The sequence below is a fragment of the Mus caroli genome, chromosome 9 (genome assembly GCF_900094665.2).
Source record: "Mus caroli chromosome 9, CAROLI_EIJ_v1.1, whole genome shotgun sequence".
Classification (NCBI taxonomy): Eukaryota; Metazoa; Chordata; class Mammalia; order Rodentia; family Muridae; genus Mus; species Mus caroli.
This window is the reverse complement of record NC_034578.1, coordinates 47,486,639-47,508,746: the sequence shown is the minus strand read 5'-3', so window position 1 is coordinate 47,508,746 and position 22,108 is coordinate 47,486,639. Positions and strand designations below refer to the sequence as shown.

Here is a 22,108-nt window from a genome sequence, read left to right as displayed (position 1 = left end):
ACAAACAAGTATCTTTATAGAGGAAATATAATTAGTCCTCTGAGACTAACTGGAAATGTGAAAATGTACCTTTCTCTTGGCTGCCCTTCACATCATTTGGCTGAAAACCCTGCTGCTCCCGTTTCCGGTGGGCTAGGGAACTAGGACAGCCTGCACGGGGCGGGCTTGCAGCCAAGGGTCACCCCCTGATCCCCGGTCACTCGAGGGCCTTTCCTTCCTCCAACTTTCCGAGGTGCGCCCGCACCCATCGACCTAAAGCTTTGGATTACTGTCAGCCCGGGCTCTTTTCCCCAGCTTTTTCTTAAAGCAAAGGCGGCCGTTCCCCTTGGCACCGCCTCCCTGCCCTCAGGCTGCAGCTGGTCCGACTCTCGGGTCCCTTAGGCCACCACCTTAGAACGGGCCGGGTCCGTACTTCCTATCCTCTGCGACACCTCTCCTAGAGCCTTTCCCGTTTATCCCAAACGTGCACCGCCTCGCAGCGCCTTCGTCACCGCAGATCCTAAGCGGCAGCCTCCCGTCCCTCTCGGGTGTCTCCGACGCGTTCCCCCGCAGAGGGGCGCGGAAACCCTACGTTCCGGTCACCCGTCCAAGCAGCCGCTTTTACGACACTGCGCGACCGCAGTGCGCGGCTGACGGCAGAGCCGCGCTGCTCTTGGAGAGGTCACTCCGGAGACGGCGGAGCCTTTGGGGCGTGGGGGTCGGTGGCAGTAATGTGGCGCGTCTGTGCGCGGAGGGCGCAGAGTGCTGTGCCCAGGGCTGGGTTCAGGGCTCGGTGGGCAGCCTTGAAGGAAGGCCCCGGCGTCCCGTGCGGTAGCCCGCGGATTGGCCCCGCTGCGGTTCGTTGCGGTAGTGGGATCCCCAGCTATGGGGTCCGCTCCTTGTGCGGCTGGAGCTCCGGCTCCGGCACTGTCCCGCGTAACCGCTTACTGCGACAACTCCTGGGGTCGCCCAGCCGCCGCTCTTACAGCCTCCCTCCGCATCAGAAGGTGAGTGACCCACCCTGGAGCCTGTTGCCCTTCAGAGCCCGCTCCTTGGCGTGGGGAATCCTCCTTGAGAGGCCTCCGACAGCCAGCTCCCTCCCAGATCTATTACGGTCCCTTGCCCAAGACCTTCCCAGTGGGCATCTCTTCTATTGAAAGAAGAGGTCTAAGCCTGGGGCTATGAGCAAAAGGTCTGAGAAGTCTCACGTGCTTTCTCAGATCCACTAGACTGACTGGAAGATCAACCTGCCACTGAAAGTCATGAATTTCTGGAGTGCCAAGAACTCCCTTTGTATCTCCAGGGAACAGTTTGAAATGGGACTCAGTAAATACTCTGCATGGAATTGGGTGGAATGAAAGCACGCCGAGGGTTAAGTATGCCTGTTTAAATGTATGCTTCTTTTTCTGCAGGTTCCACTCCCTTCCCTTTCCCCTACAATGCAGGCAGGCACCATAGCCCGCTGGGAAAAAAAAGAAGGGGAAAAAATCAGTGAGGGTGATCTAATTGCAGAGGTAAGTCTTAAAACAAGCAGATTTTACGTAAGGGAGTGGCTTTGCTGAATAGACTAAAGCTTAGCCTTCTGGTAGGTAGTTTCCTCTTTCTCTTTATGAAGCAGCTCCCCTCCCACCTCCTTATTTATTAGAGATGATTGGTTAGCTACGTTGTCAGCAGCTAGCTAAATTGTTTTTGAGACAAGGTTTCACTCACCGTGTAACTCTGGCTGGCCCGCAATGCTCAGAGATCCCCCCTCCCCCAATGTTAGCAATGCCTAGCTTCTACCCAAAATGTTTTTAAACCCTTCTTTCAAGTCTGTGGTAGTGGGTTTTATCTTCCTATGGATTTCTAGACACATTCTAATTAACTGCCTGTTGGCAGTACAAACCTAAGCCAGTGCTTTTGTGCTAACAGGTTGAAACTGATAAAGCCACTGTTGGGTTTGAAAGCCTGGAGGAGTGCTATATGGCCAAGATCCTTGTTCCTGAAGGGACCAGAGATGTTCCAGTTGGATCCATCATCTGTATCACAGTTGAAAAGTGAGTAAAAACAAAAAGAAAAAAAATCCTTGTAATTTGTGAACATTTGTTGCTTTTAGAGCATTTTAACTCAGATTGGAAGTTAAAGACATGTGAGGACTCGCTGGGAGGTTAGGGATTGGATTTGCTTTATAAATTCTATATTTATGTATTCTTTTTCTTCAGGCCTCAGGATATTGAGGCCTTTAAAAATTATACATTGGATTCGGTGGCAGCAGCTGCCCCACAGGCAGCCCCAGCTGCAGCCCCAGCTCCGGCTGCTGCCCCAGCGGCACCTTCTGCAAGCGCTCCCGGTAGCTCCTATCCTACTCACATGCAGGTAAGACTCAGCCTCTGAGTGCCGGCTCCTGGTGACTCGTTATTAGTAGTTTTATTGTCATTTTTCTCTATGGGTGGCTATTGCATTCTGAAAACGTGTCATTAACTATAAGTGCCTGTCATTCAGCAGTATTCAGAGATTTTTAACTGTGAAAATTATTCTTGTTGTTTCCAAGTGTGTGAGCCTGGACAGTTTCTTTAACCTTTCTTGGCTTTAGCCCAGGATGCAGGATAATGCTTGGTTTTTCTCTTTCACAAATGATGTGAAAGGTTTTGGAAATGACTTTTTCCCTATACAAGTAGAATTTAAGTAGAGAACAGGTGCTATTTGCTGAATGAAAGTCCCCAGATGAAGTTTTCCTTTGGTTTAGAGTGGGCTACTTCTAAGCATAGATAAAGTATTCCAGTAATAGTCATGAATGAAAAAATAACAATAAAGAATAAGTATGAAGGTGATGGAGAGCTGGCTCAGTGATAAGAGCACTGACTGCTCTTGCAGAGGTCTCAGGTTTGATTCCCAGCAACCACGTGGCAGCTCACCACTGTCTGTAAGTCCAGTTCCAGGGGACCCAGCACCCTCACAAAGACATGCATACAGGCAAAACACCAACGCATATAAAATATAAATAAATCATTTAAAAAGAATGAGCAGTATGGAATAAGTCTCCAGGATAACATTCTAACAGTGCTGTTGGCCATAAATGTAATTACCACCAACCTAGATCAGCTCTAGGAAACCAACTCGAGCTTTTTCCTTCGTATACACAATCTAATTAGAGCTTCCCACCCCAGGTCCTCCCTGCTTCCCTACCCACCCAAACCCACGCCCTTTCCTTCTCCTTCTTATTAGACATCTAAAACAAACAAACAAACAAACAAACAAAAACCAAAACTAGAATAGGGCCAAACAAACGGGAAAAAGAGCCAAAGGAAAAACATACACAGACACTAAAAGCTCGTGCATTTAATCACGTTATTAGATATTAGAGTTTTCCTTTGTTTATCTTTGTGTGGTCTTGATGTTGGAAGTAAGTAAAATCTAAAGGATTAAGATTTGGCCTTTCCTTAACTTTATAAGAAGTTTTCTGGGTGAGTCAGTTTCTTCTCTGGAAATCACGTTCCAAGTCTATTGGTAACAATTCCTTATGATGAAATTTTTCCTGGTCTTTAGCTTTCATGATGATTTCTTTCAGTTCAGCAACCTTATTTTATTATATAAGACCTCTTTTCTCCATTTTATCCTGCTTTGTGTTCAAGTGTTAGAATTGGGCCCTAAGAATCCTTTGAAATGGTAAAGATAAATAAATGAGTGTATTTCTCTTTCTACTGCCCACCCCATACACACTCACACATATACATTCATACTTTACTGGTGACTGTGCAACAAAGAAAAGAAATTCTGAACAAGAAATAATTTTTAAAGAGTTTCTAAGTCTTGCAGACATGGTGGCACACACCTTTAATCCCAGTACTCTGGAAGCAGAGGCATGCAGGTCTCTGAGTTTGAGGCCAGCTCAGTCTACAAATTGAGTTCCAGGATAGCCAGGGCTGTTATACAGAGAAAAACCTGTCCAAAATAAAAATATTTGTTTTTACATGCATTTAGTGTGCACTTAAATGTGTAGAGGTCGTCGTGGGAGTAAGTTAGTTCTCTTCTATAACCAGGGTGCTATGGGAGCAGAGAAGGGAGAGCTGAAGAGCTAGGCTTATTGTTGACTTCAGTGAGAGACTCTCAAGTAAATGAGGGAGATAGCTCAGAATACCTTACATCCTCCTCTGGCTTCTCCACTGCACACTTATATACACCTGTGCTTGCATCTCACACACACACACACACCAGAAAGCCTTTTGTTTTTTTAACAGTTTTAAAAAATACAATGTATTGTTCCTCTAGTCTATGAAAAATGGTATTTGGTTGTGTGGGTTTCCCTGTAGTCCTGCGTCATGCACGCTAGTCAGCTACTCTTCTACTACTGAGCCTCATCCTTTGCCCCCAGAATTGCTCTTAATGTTCATTTTTAAAAAGTGTGTGTGTAGACATGTGCATGCTGGTATTCCCGGAGACAGGATTAGATTCACTAAAGCTAGAGTTACAGGTGATTGAGAGTTGGCCCATCGGGAACCAAACTCAGATCCTATGCAAGAGCAGCAAGTGTTCTTAATCACTTAGCGATATCTCTAGTCCTTAATTTATATATATATATTTTATGCATATATATATATATGGTGTGAAATAAGTATGGTTTCTCATGCGTGAAAAGATGCTTATTGCAGAACACAGTAAATTCAGCAGAGTGTTTGTCTAGACCAAGATCATTCTATAAGAATGAAAAGTATCTATCTCACACAGTCAGAATGGCTAAGATTGAAAACTCGGGTGACAGCAGATGCTGGCGAGGATGTGGAGAAGGAGGAACACTCCTCCACAGCTGGTGGGATTGCAAGCTGGTACAACCACTCTGGAAATGAGTCTGGTGGTTCCTCAGAAAATTGGATATAGTACTACCTGAGGACCCAGGTAGTACTATATGCCACTCCTGGGCATCTACCCAGAAGATGCTCCAACATATAGCATTCCAACATATAACTAGGACACATGCTCCACTATGTTCATAGCAGCCTTATTTATAATAGCCAGAAGCTGGAAAGAACCCAGATGTCCCTCAACAGAGGAATGGATACAGAAAGTGTGGTACATTTACACAATGGAGTACTACTCAGCCATTAAAAACAATGACTTCATGAAATTCTTAGGCAAATGTGTAGACTAGAAATAGAACTAGAAAATATCATCCCAATCATAAAGGAATACACATGATATGCACTCACTGATAAGTGGATATTAGCCTAGAAGCTCGGAATACCCAAGATACAATTCATAGACCACATGAAGCTCAAAAAGAAAGAAGACCAAGGCATGGATGATTTGGTCCTTCTTAGAAGGGGGAACAAAATATTCACGGGAGGAAAAGCAGAGACAAAGTGTGGAGCAGAGACTGAAAGAAAGGCCATCCAGAGACTGCCCCACCTGGGGATCCATCCCATATATAGTCACCAAACCCAGGTACTATTGTGGATGCCAAGCAGTGCATGCTGACAGGAGCCTGATATAGCTGTCTCCTGAGAGGCTCTGCCAGTGCCTGACAAACACAGAGGCCACACTCACAGCCAACCATTGGACTGAGCACAGGGTCCCCAATGGAGGAGTTAGAGAAAGGACTGAAAGAGCTGAAGGGGTTTGCAATCCCATAGGAAGAACAACAATATCAACCAACCAGACCCCACCAGAGCTCCTTGGGACTAAACCACCAACCAAAGAGTACACATGGAGCTATCCATGGCTCCAGTCACATATGTAGCAGAGGATGGCCTTGCTGGGCATCAGTGGGAGGAAAGGCCCTTGGTCATGTGAAGGATTGATGCCCAAGTGTAGGAGGATGCTAGGGTGGAGAGGCAGGAGTGGGTGGGTGGGGGAACACCCTCATAGAAGCAGGGGGGTGGGGGAATGGATAGGGGGTTTCTGGAGGGGAAACAGGGAAAGGGGATAACATTTGAAATATAAATAAAGAAAATATCCAATAAAACAAAAGAATGAAAAGTATCGGTGGTAACCTAGATCAGTGGTTCTCAATCTGTGGGTCAAATGACCCTTTCATGTAGGTCACACATCAGATATCTGCAGACCAGAAGCTTACATTAGATTCATAACAGTAACAAAATTACAGTTATGAAGGAGCAACGGATCTATTGTTATGCCTGGGGGTAACAATAACGTGAGAAACTGTATTAAAGGGTAGCAGCATTAGAAAAATTAAGAACCACTGACCTGGTTGAAAAGATACTTTGTCTGTGCAGAGAGGGGGTGGAGGGAGAGGGGGAGAGAGGTTTGTTTTGACCATCTGGAAGAAATCTTTCCATCTTCCGTTGCTTTTCACTTTGGAGGATGGGTTAGGGTGACTGGTTGTGTCTAATCACTCTTGTTTTAAAGGTTGATTTAACTGGGAAAGCAATTAGTACAGACCTTTGTGATGGGTGACAAGGTCTCACTGTATAGTTGGTAAGCATGCGCTTACCTGAATGCTTTTATGCGTCCTGGGTAAGCAGTGATGTGTGGCATTTGTCTCCACAGATTGTTCTTCCTGCCCTCTCCCCAACCATGACCATGGGCACGGTCCAGAGGTGGGAAAAAAAAGTGGGCGAGAAGCTGAGTGAAGGAGACTTGCTGGCAGAGATAGAGACCGACAAGGCCACCATAGGTGAGGTTTCTTAGCTCTGGGTAGTTGAGTGAGGAGGAGGAGGATGGCCATCAGTACATTTTCTGTACTGAGTGAGTGGTAATGTGACATTTACAGTCCTGAGATTTGCTGCCTGGGACATATTTTATAAAAAGGTCATCACAGCCACACGTGTCAGTTCTGAGCTGTACTCATCAATGGAGGATATGTCAGGATCTATTCTAAGGCCTGGGTTCGCTCTCTTGGCTTTATTTTTATGGTACTCAGAAGTTGTACCAGAACTGCCATTGTCTAAACATGGGAAAAGAAGGAGGGAGGAGGAAGATAGTCATGCCCTCTAGGGCAGGAGAAAGCCAGCCTTTCAGGTGACTCTGAGGGAAAACAGTACCCAGGGTGTAGATTAGTCTCATAATCTGAAAGTGCCATGGATGTCGGTCTTTTTCTCATTTCCATGTGCCCCTTCATTGACTTATTCACCTTGCAGTTACGTACTGTGCTTGTATCTATTGATAATCCCAGGTGTTATGAACCTGTTTCCACTCTTCCGTGGTTTCCAGGAGCAGAAGGCCCATCCACGCCATAGTGGCAGAGCAGGACATAGGTATCAGGCAGTAGTGGGCACAGACAGTGCTCTTCACCATTCTCTTGGTAGCCTGGGCAAGTGATGGGCAAGTGATATCAAAGAGTAAGGACCCCCCCCCCCATCACATACTATACCTTTTTTATAGTGTTTTTCTTCCTCCTCCTCTTCTTCTCCCTCTTCCTCCTCCTCCTCCTCTTCCTGCTCTTCCTCCTCTTCCTCTTTCTTCTTTTTTCTTCTTCGAGATGAGACTGTGCTGAGATCACAGGCTTGTACCACCGTGCCTGGTTCTTTCATAGCTATTATTAGAAGAAATGATTCTTCCTTAAGGAAAAAGCAGGGGCCAGCAGGGTGGTTTGGTGTGGGGTAAAGGTGCTTGCTGCCAAACCTTAGATGTGCTCTACCTCTGTCCATCTTCAGCACAGCTTCTATTGAGTCTTCCCGGTTGGGAAATGGAAGAATTCATTAGAGATGTGTCTGTCCATCAAGAAGCATAACTGCAGAGAGCAAGTTCTTGGTAGCTTGGTTTTGCTGTTTTTAATTAAATTAAATCAATTAGTAAGTTTCTGAGACAGGGTTTCACTCACCTTGGATGGCCTGGAAGTCACAAGAGATCTGAGTGATAAGATTAAAGTCATGCATCATCATGCCACACTGCTATTTCCTTACAGAGAACTCCTTGCTATATAATCTAGTTTGCTCTTGAACTCATGTTGCCCAGGCTAACTTTGAGCTACCATCCTCCTGCTTTAGGCTCCTGAGGGTGTGGTTACAAGAAAACACCCAGCTTTGGCCTTCACTTTTGTAAGTCTTCAGTGTTTGAGAGAAACAGTCAGTAGCTGAGTAACATCTTACCTGCTGATGCAGAGACCCCAGTGATACTGTATTTCATAACACTGGAAAATGCAGCATAATGCCAGGCATAGCCTTTGAGGAGCTCAGAGAATACTTTTACTGCTGAAATCCCATGTTACCATCCTGCTGCTAGTTCTTGTAATTTGACTTCCATGTAACTGACTTCTAGCAGTCAAGCTGATACCATCTTAGTGTCCTATAAGTGCCACATAAAGCCACCCTTGAGGCATTTTCAGTAACTCTTAGAATGCGCCACTGTCTGCAGTCTTGGTAGAACAGACATAGTCAGTATCCACAAGGGATTGGCTCTAGAAGGGCATTCGTGCAAGCTCAGCACGAGTGCAGGGTTTTTGTTTTTTTTTTTTCTCCCAAATTGTTTTGATCTTATAGATTTGGAGGGCCAACTGTATTTTTCATTTATACTTTGTGCAGGGTAAGTACTTAAAAACATTAATTGACTTAAATCCATTAACATTTATGTAAGGATTATATGGCCATTCCTTGGTATATGTGTTGGCACTCTGATTTAAGTCTATAGATTCAAGTTCCCTAAATAAGTGGACATAGTATTTGGAGGGTGGGGTCACTGGAATTGGACCTCAGGCCTTGAGTATATTAGTAAGCCCTGTGTTACTGAGCTATGCCTCTAGCCCTGTACACTTTAATCATTTCCAGTTACTTGTAATGCCCAGTACAACAGAGCTGTGTGAGTAGCTGTTACACTGGACTACTTAGGAAATAGTTGCAAGAATAAAAGTGTGTGTGCTAAGTTCAGACCTCAGAAGCCTAACTACATAGTACATGTCAGCAACAATGTAACATTCACCTTCAGCCGAATGGATTTTAGGGATGCAGGACCTGTGGACAGAGGGTTGACTGTGCTATTCTTGTTCCCATGTTAAAGACAGAAACAGAGGCACAGAAAAGTTAAGTAGTTTGTCAAAAACAAAACAAAGCCAAAAAACAGTGCTAGTAGTTTGACTATGAAAATGTTTTACCTGAAACGCTAGTGAGGGTGTAGGAATGGTGGAGGCTTGAGTTCCATAATGATTTTCTTTCTACTTAAGGCTTTGAAGTACAAGAAGAAGGTTATCTGGCAAAAATCCTGGTCCCTGAAGGCACAAGGGATGTTCCTCTGGGAGCTCCACTATGTATCATAGTAGAAAAACAGGAAGATATAGCAGCATTTGCAGACTACAGGCCAACAGAAGTGACCAGCTTAAAGCCACAGGCAGCACCACCTGTCCCACCCCCGGTAGGTGTAGTTCTGAATTGGGGAATTGTCTATTCAGGCAGACAATAGCTCAGGTTCCTGTGTGTCCAGATCTGGCAGTATCTGTTAATCTGTAGTGTGTGCGAGTGAGCTTGCGTGCGCGTGGGTGTCGTGTGTCACGTGCTGTCCACCTGATGGTCAGTAGTTTACTCTGCCGACATCGTAAGCCTTGCTGAGAACAAAGGTAAATTACCTGTCCTGCTACTGGTGTGATATCATGTCCATGGGAGGTGATGGTCTCACCCCACATTTTCTGTTGCTCAACTAACGACCTGTTTCCACTCTCAGTTCTGGTATTTGTGGTTGTAGCTGATGAAGTGTGTTTTGGACCTTGGGCCCTGAAGTGACATGACTCGTTGTAGCATCATGCACTTGCACGCTCCAGTGTACTTCTCCATGGGTTTAGAAGAGCTGCACACTTCCTCAGAGGAAGCTTGCATTCACAGTCTTGCATTGATTCGGATGCTGTCAGGGAACGGAGTGGTCCATTCCTTAAGATACTTGAAACGTGGGAGCTGATGCTATCATTTTCTATCCTGAAGTGAGATTAAATAAAGCAGAGCTCAGGTTAATATAAGGAAATAAAGAATGGACAGGAAGCAAGGTATTTGGTGGTTTGGGTACTTGGGAGGCTGTGGCAGGATGATCACTGTGGCTTGCATAGTCTCAAAAGGAAAAAGGACAAGAAATGACAGGCAGCCAGTATGTTATACATAGGTCAGTTTTAGTTCCACACCTCTCTAGTTAGCATGAACTGTTTTTGACTCTGTCAGAAAATATTCTTGCCATTTGTCTTTTATGTTAGTCAAGCCAGGAAAGTGCATAACATCATTTAATTATAAAGAGTTTTCCATTATAAAATATGGACCTGTGTTCTGTCAGATTATCTTTGCAGTAATGAATGGATAGCTACTCTGTAACTTTTTTTTCCCAAAGGTGGCAGCTGTTCCTCCCACTCCACAGCCTGTAGCACCTACCCCCTCAGCTGCTCCTGCTGGACCAAAGGGAAGGGTGTTCGTTAGCCCTCTTGCAAAGAAGTTGGCAGCAGAGAAAGGGATTGACCTCACCCAAGTTAAAGGTAAGTTTCTTTCTGAAGAAAGGGGTTATACAGTTACCGTGTAGATAAATGCTGTGTGTGAGGCCAGCACGCATACCTGTGTGGAAGGAGACATCCTTGCTGCCTTCATGGAAGGCAAGCATCACCGTATCTGCCTAGGATTGCCTATGTAAGCTGTGTGCCTTTTCAAACTTTCCTCTATTCATAGGAAATCTTCAACAGCAGTGATAAGGGAAGGAAGGGTCTCTCACATTGGCCCTCAGAGATCTGAGGAGCTAGCTCCTGTAATCTTAGGAACCTGGACTCAGGCAAACACAGGTTTTGTAGCTTTGGTGCAGAAAAGAATTTCAGGACTTGTTAGAATGAAGCTGAGTTGGGGTTTTATTAAAAATAAAAAGGTGTTCCTGAGCCCGGCATGGTAGCCCACTCCTATCTTTGAGTACAAGGCTAGCCTGGTCTACAGAGTGAGTTCCAGGATAGCCAGAGCTACACAAAGAAATCCTGTCTTTAAAAACAAAACAAAAAATGAAAAGAAGAAACATGCTCACAAAAACATCAAAAGCACATCAAAGAACAGTGTTGTTTATTAAAAGATACTTTTGATGAAGATTTTAAGGATGGACATTAAGAGAAATATTCTCTGGGAAATAATTTATACCCAAGTTTGGATATGGGCTTTTTCAGAGGCAGTCAGAGAAGGTCGGACATACCCAAGTGTAATAGTGAGTCCGCAGGGGGAGTTGCACTTAGCTGGGCCACTCTAGCCACATGCCACTGTGGCGGCTCTCTTCTTGTTCCTTCTTCCTCTTGGTGAGTGGGCTTGTTGGGGTGGCACTGGAGGTGTTGTGGATGGAATTATAATCTATAGATAACACCAGGAGCCATAAGGGCTATATATAATACAAGTCTTCTATTATAAATGGGGCTTTTGATGAGCTAGCTTCCTAGGAAATTGTTGTTTTATTACTGGGAGGAGAAACACCTTTAGCAGATGTGAATGTTGGAATTCTTGCTTCTCAGGTGCTGAGAGGCACTGTCTACTTCACAATTTCCTTGTCTTTATCCTGTCTTACTTAAGTGTTGGCATAAGCAAATGTGTTTGTTGAGCAGTGTTGAGTTATAAGACGTGTCTGTGTAATAAATCCCAGTGTTAGGTTAACTGAGTGTAGCAATAAGCAAAACTGGCTCATCAGGTAAAAGTGCTGGCTGCTGCTGACCTGAGTACTGTCCCTGGGACCCACACAGTAGAAACAGAGAACTGACTCCTGTCATTTGTCCTCTGACCTCTGTGTACAGTGTGACTCCTAATGCATAAGGGTTGAACTCAGGTCATTAGGCTTAGCAGTAACATCCTTACACATTGAGCTTTCTCAACAGCCCAGGGTTTATTTTTTTTGTTTTTTAAACATGAACCTAGGATCATAGTAGGCAGGCACTGTAACACTCATATGTATTTCCTACCCCTCTCTTTACTTTGTTCTGTCATAGCATCTCAAAATAAAAAAATTAAAAAATGCCCAAGCTGGCCCTGAGCTTGCTATGTTCTTTCTTCAGCCTCCTGAGTAGCTAGGATTAGAGGCTTGAACATCAGGTCCTATTTTAATTTCTGTATTTTTCTCATTACCCTGTGCTGTCCTCAGATCTGCAGTTGTTGCCCTCACTCAGCACCAAGCTGCTGTTTGTTGGTGCATTCTTTATACATCTGTGCTTAGTATCAGACGAGTGTAAGGTATTACATAGAGCAGAGGGGCTGAGTTAGTAATTGTGCGTGCAGAACCTGGACTAGTAGGGTCTTTTGTTCGAGAGGTAGTGGTGCTGGATTTTGGTAGAGCGGTAAGCTGAAGGACCTTGGTATTGTTTTCCTGCAGGTTGGGTTAAGGATTCCTTTATTAGCAGCTAAGCACGTGGTTATGAGAAGCACCTGTGCATCAGGTTCTTGTTTGTAAGATGGGGAACATTCCGACCTCACTGGCCAGCAGGAGCCAATGAAGTAACAAAAGTCTAGCGAGTGGTTAAGGATGGGATCCAGAGCTAGAAGGCTCAGGTTTGAATGTCACCTCTGCCTTATGCTAACAGTGTCATCTTTACTGGCTCTGTTACTTGTATATAAAAATAATACTTAATACGGTGTGAAGATGAATGAGTAAGCAGTGCTTGAGCAGAGAAAGCATATTAGCTATCCTGACTCTACTGTTATGAGCTGAGGTGACTTAAGGGTGGATTAAGAAAGACTCGGTGACAGATGCGGTGACTTTTAGGATGGATGAGGGACCTTTCTGAGGAGTGTGATACATGACCTCATGTCCAGACAGGGAGTCATCTGTGCACCAGCCCTGTGAAAGGTCAGAGAGAAGCATTTTGGCAGAGGGCGCTCCACCTGTAGCCCATGGCCTGGAATCAAACAAAGCCTGACAGGTCTGAGGACCATATGGAGCATGGAGAGGAAAGGGAGCGCAGAAACAAGGGTGCGAAGACTCGGGAGAGGCTGGGGCTGCTCGGCCTCCACCTGTGTCTAGCTTCCCCTCTCCCTGTAGTCGGGATTGGTGCAGGAAGCAGGGGAGGGCCAATGGAAAGAAGATTGAAAGGTCCCACACTAACCAAGTGTTTGGTCTTCAGACAACAAGTGATGTCCCTTAGCCAGAAGCCCCACCCTCACTCACCTTGTTAGCATAAACTAGTGTGACGTAAAGAGGCTTGATTGGAGAAAGCAAATACCTACCACATGGGGAATTTCCTAGATTTTGGAAGGCCCAAGCCAAAAGCCTGGGACAAAGACCAAATTTATCTGTGTTTATCATATGGCAGTACTAGAAAGAGAAGACGTGTTTCTTGTGGATTTCAGGGACTTAAATTTATTTCTTTATTCATTATTGGGGCTGTGGAGAAGGGAGCAAGAGAAAGAAAAACATAAAACTCTATTGTAGAAGAAAAAAATCAGATAGAGGGGCACGGTAATTAGGAAATTTAGCCAAAACGTTAACTCCCGAGGAAGAAACTGAGGATTCTGGGTTGAGAGCCCAGTGGTCGTGTGTGTGTGTGTGTGTGTGTGTGTGTGTGTGTGTGCGCGCGCGCGCGCGCGTGCACCTTCTGCCTCACTGTCCGTTGTTCTCACAGTAAAGCTCTGAACAAGGGCTGGTGCTGTCATCTCCACCCTACAGATAAGACAGGTGACTGTAGTCAGCTGCGTAATTCCACAGAGTGCTGCGTGTTTCCTGCCAGCTAGCTCTTCCCTTTACACCCTATTGCCTTATGATCACCCGTGTGCTTTGTTGGGGAGCTGGCAAAGCAATTAAGTGTTTGCTGGCTAACACACTAACTGTAATGGGGTATGGCATCAAGCTCTGTCCCGGTTGGTGGCAGGGGAGGTCATGGCTTCTCTCTGCTTAAAGGGTGGGGAATCTAATAGAGGTCCCTGCCGCCTCTGTTCTAGACTCCTGGTGAGGAGAGACAGTTCTAGCCAACTCTGTTTTCATAACGAAGGAAAGGAATTGGGAAGAACTGCACACAACGGGAACCCTTTAAAAGGCTGCCGTGGGGGAAGATGAATCAATTTGACCAATTTTTTTCTAGAAGTGGGCCAGTGTAAAAGGTATTATAATAACTAAATTCTGAATTTGCTTCAAGGTCAGGCTGATGTACTTGGGCCTAAGCCTAAACCTGAGACCCTAACCCTGAGGTAAAGATGGGAGGAAGGAGGGGAGTTTGTGTAAACAAAGCCGGTGGGAGAGCCTGGCGGTCTCTTAGAGACATTGTGGTTTCCTCCTTGCTTTGTCGCATGGGTTGATTTAGTTTTGGTTGGGGTGAAAGACCTGAAAATTGTGGAAAATGAATGATTCTAAGAATGAGATCATTGCAGTTGCACGTCATTCATGCTATTCTGAAGTAAAAAAGGGTTATTTCTTCAGAAAATTGTCAACCTTACACAAAGATTGTACCTTATGGTCAAATAAGAGTATTTCAAGGTTCAGTGAGTTGGGGTGCTATTTTGTTTTTGGTTTTGATTTTTTTATTTTGATTTGCTTTTTAAGATAACCACAGTCAACAGCTAATTTTCCCTTTCAATTATAAACTATGATCAGTATTATTATGTCCGTGTTTCACAGCTTAAAGTAAAGAAATAAACAAAATAACGAAAATGCAAGAAAATAAAGAATTTAATTTAGCTAGATAAAACTTTGAGAGAAAAATGGTTACTATTTACAGTAGTTTAAAAGAACCACTGTTGGCGGTGGTGGGGGGATTGGGGGTCAATCTCGGAAGGGGTGAAGTAGGAGAGGGGGGCAGTCGGATCTCTTGAGTTGGAGGCTATCCTGATCTACAGAGTGAGTTCCAGGACAGCCATGGCTATAAGAGAAACCCTGTCTCCAAAAAACAAAAACAACAAACAAAACTAGTAATTGCCCGGGGCACTTGATTAATGAGCAGTTAACAAAGCTGCCGTCCTGAGGGAGATGGGGTCTTTTCAGGGTCACAGTGTTGACCTTGGAGATCCAGTGGGATGCTGCCACATATGCGATATTTATGTGTTTCTTCAGGGACGGGACCAGAAGGCAGAATCATCAAGAAGGACATTGACTCTTTTGTGCCTTCTAAGGCTGCTCCTGTGAGTTATTTTTGGCTTTTTAAAATTGTAACTTCATTTCATTTATTCATTTAGTTTTAGCCACAGTCAGCTTAAAATTATTATCATTGTGGGGACTGAATCTTGGGGCGCTATACATGCTTGGCAAGCACTCCTGCAACTGGGCTACATCCTGGCCCACAGCCTTGCGTTTATATTTTCTTTCTTTAATTCTTCAATTAAAAATGCTTTGCTTTTTCTCCACCCCCCACACCCCACCTCTTCTGGTTATATTGAGGAAGCAGGCTAACCTTGAACTTGAAATCTTCCCGCCTCAGCATCTTGAGTGCTGGGAATTTAGGTACACACCACCACTCCTAGACTGGTGTTAATAAAGCGTCTAATCCGAGTCCCTTTTGCTCTGTGGAGATTGATCCAGCTACTCCTCAGACCTTTGCTCTTCCGCTTTGGCATGTGGTCCTCCACAGCAGTAGCATGTCCCAGGTGGTCTCCAGCCAGTCACTAAGTGCTTTTTCTTTTCCCTCTTAGGCTGCAGCAGCTGCCATGGCGCCCCCGGGTCCAAGAGTGGCACCAGCTCCTGCAGGTGTCTTCACAGACATCCCCATCAGCAACATTCGTCGAGTAAGGGCACCGCCAAAATCTGCAGTCAGAGCTGCTGGCATTTCCACTCTGGTTGTTTGGTTGTGTGTGTGGTAGTTTAAAACACCAAAAAGGACCTTGTCAGTTATTAGTTTAAGGACGTTTGGTTTGGTCAGTTGAGTAGATGGGGTAGAGAAGCCTCTGTTTTGGCTAGTCTAGGAGGAGCAGTCCTTTGACTTACTCTGGCGTGTGAGGTAAGCTACCAGGGAGCCGAGGAAGAGGCAAGCAGGCTGAGTTAGGTACAGTCTGGAGTCAACTGAGGACTGATGTTGGACTCTCTGGTTTCAGGTGATTGCGCAGAGGCTCATGCAGTCGAAGCAGACTATACCTCATTATTACCTTTCTGTCGATGTAAATATGGGAGAGGTGCTGTTGGTACGGAAGGAACTTAATAAGGTAAAACCCAGAAATTCTGTCTTTCCCTAGAAACCTTTCCAGTGTTGCCATGTGCTTTGTTATCAGAAGCTGGTTATGATAGAAAATTACTGCCACTTGAAACTGTTGGGTAGGGACCATCCTGGGAAACTTCATGTCACTTCTTTTGATTTGTTGCAACTATCTGGACAGTGTCTCACTATGTAGCTCACACCTGGAACTCCATAGAACCAAGGCTGCATTCACCTTGCAGTTCTGCTGTAGCCTCTAAAATGTTGGGGTTACAGGAGTGCACCACCTTTTCTGGCTTTTCTGTTAACCCTCGATTAGAACACAGCATTGAAACTCACTTTGCCATGGATAGATGTTAGTCTAGCAAGTTGTCTATGATTTGATGCTCGAGGCTGCTCTGGTAGCTTAGAAATGATACTCATGTTCATAGATACTCCGTGTGCACTTAGCTCAGTGTAGGCACTCTTGGGGATAGAGAGCAAGAGCAGTCTGTCTTCAGCACGAGTTTATGATGGAATTGGGGCACTACTAAATGTGACAGGAAGGGAAGGTGTTTTACAAAGGTGGCAGGATTCATTTGTAGACTGGGCTCTTTATGAAGCTGCCTCTCGATTGTTTACTCAATTACACTGTGTGTGTTCATTACTGGAGTTCAGCACAGTGTTGAAGGAGACCAGTGATAGTTGGGGAATTCACAGTGCTGTAAGACAAATGTGGCCAAACTATGGGAAATGTACCCTGTTTGGATTGGCAGAGAGGTGAAGAAAATTCATGCTAATGGTTGAGAATTGTAAGGGTCAAGGGCTGTAAGAACAGAAGTAAGACTGAGAGATGTTGATCCATGAAGTACTTGTTGCACAAGTATAAAGCTTCCAGCACTAACTTAAAACAGCAGGTACTTTGATATGCCTGTAATTCAGTACTGGGAGGTAGACAGAATCCCTGGTGCTGGCTTACTAGCCAGTCTAGCTAAGTCTGTAACTTACACTCAGCAAGAGACTCTGTCTCAAGAAGGCAGAGTGGGGCTGGAGAATGGCTTGGTTAAGGGGGCTCGTTGCTCTTGCAGAGAACCCAGGTTCCGTTCTGAGTACCCACATGGTAACTTACCTGTAGCTCCAGTTCCAAAGACTAGACGCTTCATAGGTGTAGGCAGAAGGCTCACACGGGATGCACATATGTACATGCACATAAAACAAGTCTTTAAAAATAAGTAAAGCAGAGAATGAGGAAGATACTCAACCACATAAAATGAATAATTGTAAAAGATCTTTAAAAAAATAGTAGAACAGAAGAACCCCATCAGCTCCTTAGCATGGCCTATGGGGCCTTTCCCGGGGTCTTCGAGATCTTTCTGAGCTGGTTTCCCGCCACTGAAGGCACACTGGCTGTCTTGCTGTTTCTCAGCATCTCTACACTCCGTACTTGTGTTTTCTCCATGTAGACCCTACTGTGTCCTTGTGCTTTCTTCCCTGACCTCCTTAAGGACTTGACATGTATTGCCTTGACTGGTCTTCCTCAGTCTAAATTTACCACCTTTTCCCCTTCCCTGTTCACACAACACTGTAAGATGCTGTGTGACGGACGCACAGCCACTCCCTTTACAAGGTCTCCTCCCTGAGCCCAGATTGTTGAGTGTTGGTGCTTCATCCGTTTTGTATCCAGCACAGAGTGGACAGGTGAGGCACATCACTAACTGCATGAGTGAGTCATCAGTGCTTGTCAGTCGCTGCAGGGAGTAAAGATGACGGCATACAGTTATTGTCCAAATTCTGAAGTGGGGCAAGAGAGATGGCTCACGTTAAGAACACTTGTTCTTGCAGAGGACACATGCTATATTCATTTCCCAACATAAACACATCAACTTCCAGTTAGTTGTCTAGAACTAATTTCAGGGGATCTGGCACTGCTTCTGACCTCCACAGGCTCCTTTTTGCATGTATGTACATATACATACATTCATACATGCAAGCACGCGTGCACACACACACACACAAACACACCTACACACACAACTAAAATTTTTTTTTTTGCTTTATTTTTCAAGACAGGGTTTCTCTATGTAGACCTGGCTGTCTTGGAACTCACTCTGTACTCCAGGCTGGCTTTGTACTCACAGAGATTCTTCTGCCTCTGCCTCCTGAGTGCCAGCTACAAAAATATTTGGGTGGGGTTTTTTTTTGTTTTGTTTTTTTGTTTTTGTTTGTTTGTTTTTTCCAGACAGGGTTTCTTTGTGTAGCCCTGGCTGTCCTGGAACTCACTCTGTAGACCAGGCTGGCCTCAAACTCAGAAATTTGCCTGCTTCTGCCTCCCAAGTGCTGGAATTAAAGGCGTGTGCCACCACCACCGACTACAAAAATATTAGTAAAAATCAAAGTATTGAAACAGATAAATGTATCCAGTATATTTGGTGTATTATTTTGAATGACTTTTTTGAGATATTCATATCATTTAATGCCATGTTCAATTCACACATTTGAGGTGTCCTACTCAATGTATTTCAGAGTATTACCACAATACCATGATAAAATTTTGGATCATTTTCATCACCTCCAAATAGCCCTTTGCCATAATCCCATCAATCCTTCCACTCTCCTCAGTCTTACATTTTTGTCTTGGAAGGTTTACCAGTAGGCAAAATGGAATTCTCTGCCTAGAATCATATGAAGTCCATTCTTTATTAAATGCTTGTCATTTATCATATTCAAGGTTCAGCTATGTTGTAGCATGTATCATCTTTTCTTTTCTTCATTTCTTTCTCCTTTCTTTCTTTTTTAAAAAAGCTTTATTATTTATGTGCTTTGTATCTGTGCAAATGTGTGTGTGTGTGTGTAGCACACACACACACGCACACACACGTAGGTTCCTACAGAGGCTAGCCACAAGAGGGAAACATCCCCTTGAAGACATCTTGTCTTGTGCTCTTAGGGGGAATAACTTTTTGACCATGAAGTATGAGGCTAGATAATTATGGGGGTAATAGATCTTTTTCTTGTCAAGAAGCACCCTCCAAGTTCCTTATCTGTTCTGTTGTAATGAATTTTCTTGTTTCTTTTTGGGGCTGTTGAAGCAGGCATGTGGCCTTTCTGTTCTGTTAGGGCATCCCACAGTAACTGTTCTTTTTCTCTTTTAAGAAGAAAGATATTACTGTGATGCCCATGACTCTGGATTCCAATGATTCTCCTTTCTAAGCCTCCAGAGGAGACAAGAGAATAGTCACATGCTGCTCTGCACACTTTAATTGATTTTTAGATGTTACCACCTCTTGCATTCTTGAAACAAAACCTATTTGGTCGTAGCTAATGGGCTAGATTCTGTCTGCTAATATTTTGTTAAGGACTTTTTTGGTTATATTTATAAGATAATGTTTAGGTTTTAACTGTTGGGTTTTTTGTCTCATTTATGAATGAGACTAACACTGGGGAATTGTTAAGTTGTTAAGTCTTCTATTCTTTAGATATCTAAGTGAAGATTTGTTAGCCTATAAACATTTGGTAGTATGAGCTAGTTGCTGGGTGGTGGTGGCGTATGCTTTTAATCCCAGCACTTGGGAGGCAGAGGCAGGCAGATTTCTGAGTTCGAGGCCAGCCTGGTCTACAAAGTGAGTTCCAGGATAGCCAGGGCTAGAGAAATCCTGTCTCGAAAAACCAAAAAAAAAAAAAAAAAAAGAGGCGGAGGCAGGCAGATCTCTGAATTCAAGGCGGTGTACAGAGCAAGTTTTAGGACAAAGAAATGTTTTCTTGAAAAAAAACGAAGCCGTCTGGGTCTAGTCTATGTGAGCAGACTGCACGACCAGTTTCATCTCATCGTTGTTTATTCTGAGTTTATACTCTTTATTTATGGTTTCTTTCTAGAAACCTGTGCATTTTATCTGGGTTGTGCAATTTGTTGGTGTTAGGTATTCATAGTACTTCCTTTTTATCTTGGAAAGATGGCATGTCTCCAGTTTTACTCCTGATTTGAGGAATTTGAGTCTACTTCTTCTTTTTCAAACAAACATTTGTTAGTGTGGTTGTCATTTACTTGATATTTTAAAAAGAAAAAAACACCTTGGTTCAGTTGAAATGAAAATAAGGACACGCCATGAATCACAATGTTCGGCTGCTGCCATGCCTCCGTTCAACAGATAAAGAACCTGCTTCTTTTGGGGAGAGGAGGGCTAATAAAAGTCGTTGCTTGTTGTGTTTAACAGATGCTTGAAGGCAAAGGGAAAATCTCCGTCAACGACTTCATTATAAAGGCTTCAGCTTTGGCCTGTCTGAAAGTTCCCGAAGCAAACTCGTCTTGGATGGACACAGTTATAAGGCAGTAAGTTACTGGAGACTCCACAGTGACCTGTGCTAGCTCACGTCTGCTGACCGCAGCTAGGGATGAAGAGACTGTGCCCGTGGGTAAACTGGTTTGAAACAGCATGAAACTATCTGAGACTGTGGACAGCTGGCCAGTCTAGGCTGCGATCCTTATATGGACTCAGTAAAAGGAAATTGGTATAAACCACAATCTGGTTACACTGATAATGACTGTCAGAAAGGAGGGTAGAATCCGTTCCCTGGTCACCAGGAAGTTCTGTCAGCGTGTGACGGCTGGGTACAGCGCTTTATGTCTTCGGAACCACTTTATCAGTTAGGTGTTTTCACTGATTGTTGAGATGAAGAATCAGAGGCTCAGTGAGTTCTGTGGTTTGGACCAGGTTAGTAAGTCGATCAGTGTCAGGATCCCAACTCAAGCCCTGGCCTTTTCTAGAATGTAGGTAGGTGCTTTTATACTATAGTTTTTAATTTTTTAAAATTATGTGTCTGAGTGTGCCTGCGGGTATGGGAATGTGCAAATGAGTGCAGATGCCCAAGGAGGCCCGAGGCACCACATCCCTCAGAGCTGGAGCTGCTGCCTGACGTAGGTGCTGAGAACCAAACTCGGGTCTCTTCCTCACCCAGCTTTAATACAGTTATTGTTAACCCCCCTCCTGTGCACATGCACACACATTGCCACTTACACACGGATCCTCAGAGACCAGCCAGGGGTAGGCAGCAGCTAGAGCCTTCATTTTGTGTACCTGGAAATAGTCTTAGGTCTCAGAGATTGGGCCTTAGTCCCACATAACTGTCCCCTCTTAGATGCTATTCTCAGATCTAACAGCTGACTACAAACAGATCCCCATGTCCCCCTCAGCAGGACCAGTCACAGAGCTCAGAGAAATGCTCATGTAGTGGTGTCTTACTGAGGAAACTGTACAAAGGGATGACATTTAGGCCATCTTGACCTACAGAGTGAAGCACATTTCAACAAATAAATAAAAGCCAGAGATGCTGATCTACTCCAGAAAAGACTGGGAGCCTATCTTAAGTTTTTGCTGAGCCATGACCTCCTCTGAGTCCTGGGCACTGGTTTCTCTCCCATGCTCCCATGGTATCTTAGCTTTTTTGTTTTGTCTGTCTCCCTCCCTCCTTCCCTTCCTTCTACCTACCTTTCTAGCCCCATCCCATATTCCCCACCACCACCACCACCCCACACACATGTACATGCCATGGCCAACTTCAGGACAACTTCTGGGAGTCCATTTTTCTCCTTCCACCGTGTGAGTTCCCAGGCTTAGACTGAAGGTGTCATCTTGACCGCAGGCACCTTTACCCACTGAGCCACCTTGCCCGCCCCATCCCCACAGTGTCCCTCCCTCCTCTCACTCTTTTTTTTATGTGCTCAAGCTTTGTGGCAGTCTCTGCTTCAGCCAATGTACTTGTACTTACAACCCAGTCAGTTTATTTCATGCTGATTATGATGGTGTTTTTGCAAGCTACTTGATGCGTTAATCAAGAACAGCAAGGAAAATAAGTGTGAAAGCAACTTTCTGATACATTTCTTCCCCTGCCCCCTTCATTTTTTAAGAAAATATAAGTGAAAGAGAAGACACATCAAGATGTTAACATAGAGGATAGACATCTGAATAATAGCACAATTCTTTCTACAATGCTGTGTGTGTGTGTGTCTGGTTACTGATGCTGGGCATCAGACTTGCAACTTTGTGCATAGGTCGGTGCTCTACTGCCTAAGCTCCATCCTAAGCACCGAATAGTGTTTGAAGTAAATATCCAAGTCCATATTTTCTTTTTTTTTTTTTTTTTTTTTTTTTTTTTTTTTTTTGTACTCTGTTAATCTTTCAAAATCCCCATATT

General features: G+C 44.4%; 1 protein-coding gene across 1 annotated transcript in view; it reads left to right on the top strand.

The window, feature by feature from the left end:
* The first annotated feature begins 413 nt into the window (after nucleotides 1-413).
* The window catches only part of Dlat (dihydrolipoamide S-acetyltransferase), a 25,600-nt gene continuing 3,905 nt past the window's right edge, over nucleotides 414-22,108 (top strand). Inside the window, exons 1-11 of the mRNA XM_021171323.2 lie at nucleotides 414-986; nucleotides 1,392-1,493; nucleotides 1,891-2,015; nucleotides 2,181-2,334; nucleotides 6,463-6,589; nucleotides 9,071-9,258; nucleotides 10,213-10,354; nucleotides 14,869-14,936; nucleotides 15,444-15,536; nucleotides 15,843-15,950; nucleotides 20,131-20,246. Coding sequence (XP_021026982.1) covers nucleotides 711-986; nucleotides 1,392-1,493; nucleotides 1,891-2,015; nucleotides 2,181-2,334; nucleotides 6,463-6,589; nucleotides 9,071-9,258; nucleotides 10,213-10,354; nucleotides 14,869-14,936; nucleotides 15,444-15,536; nucleotides 15,843-15,950; nucleotides 20,131-20,246 — 1,499 coding nt within the window. The 5' untranslated portion in view covers nucleotides 414-710. The remainder of the gene's footprint in view (nucleotides 987-1,391; nucleotides 1,494-1,890; nucleotides 2,016-2,180; nucleotides 2,335-6,462; nucleotides 6,590-9,070; nucleotides 9,259-10,212; nucleotides 10,355-14,868; nucleotides 14,937-15,443; nucleotides 15,537-15,842; nucleotides 15,951-20,130; nucleotides 20,247-22,108) is intronic.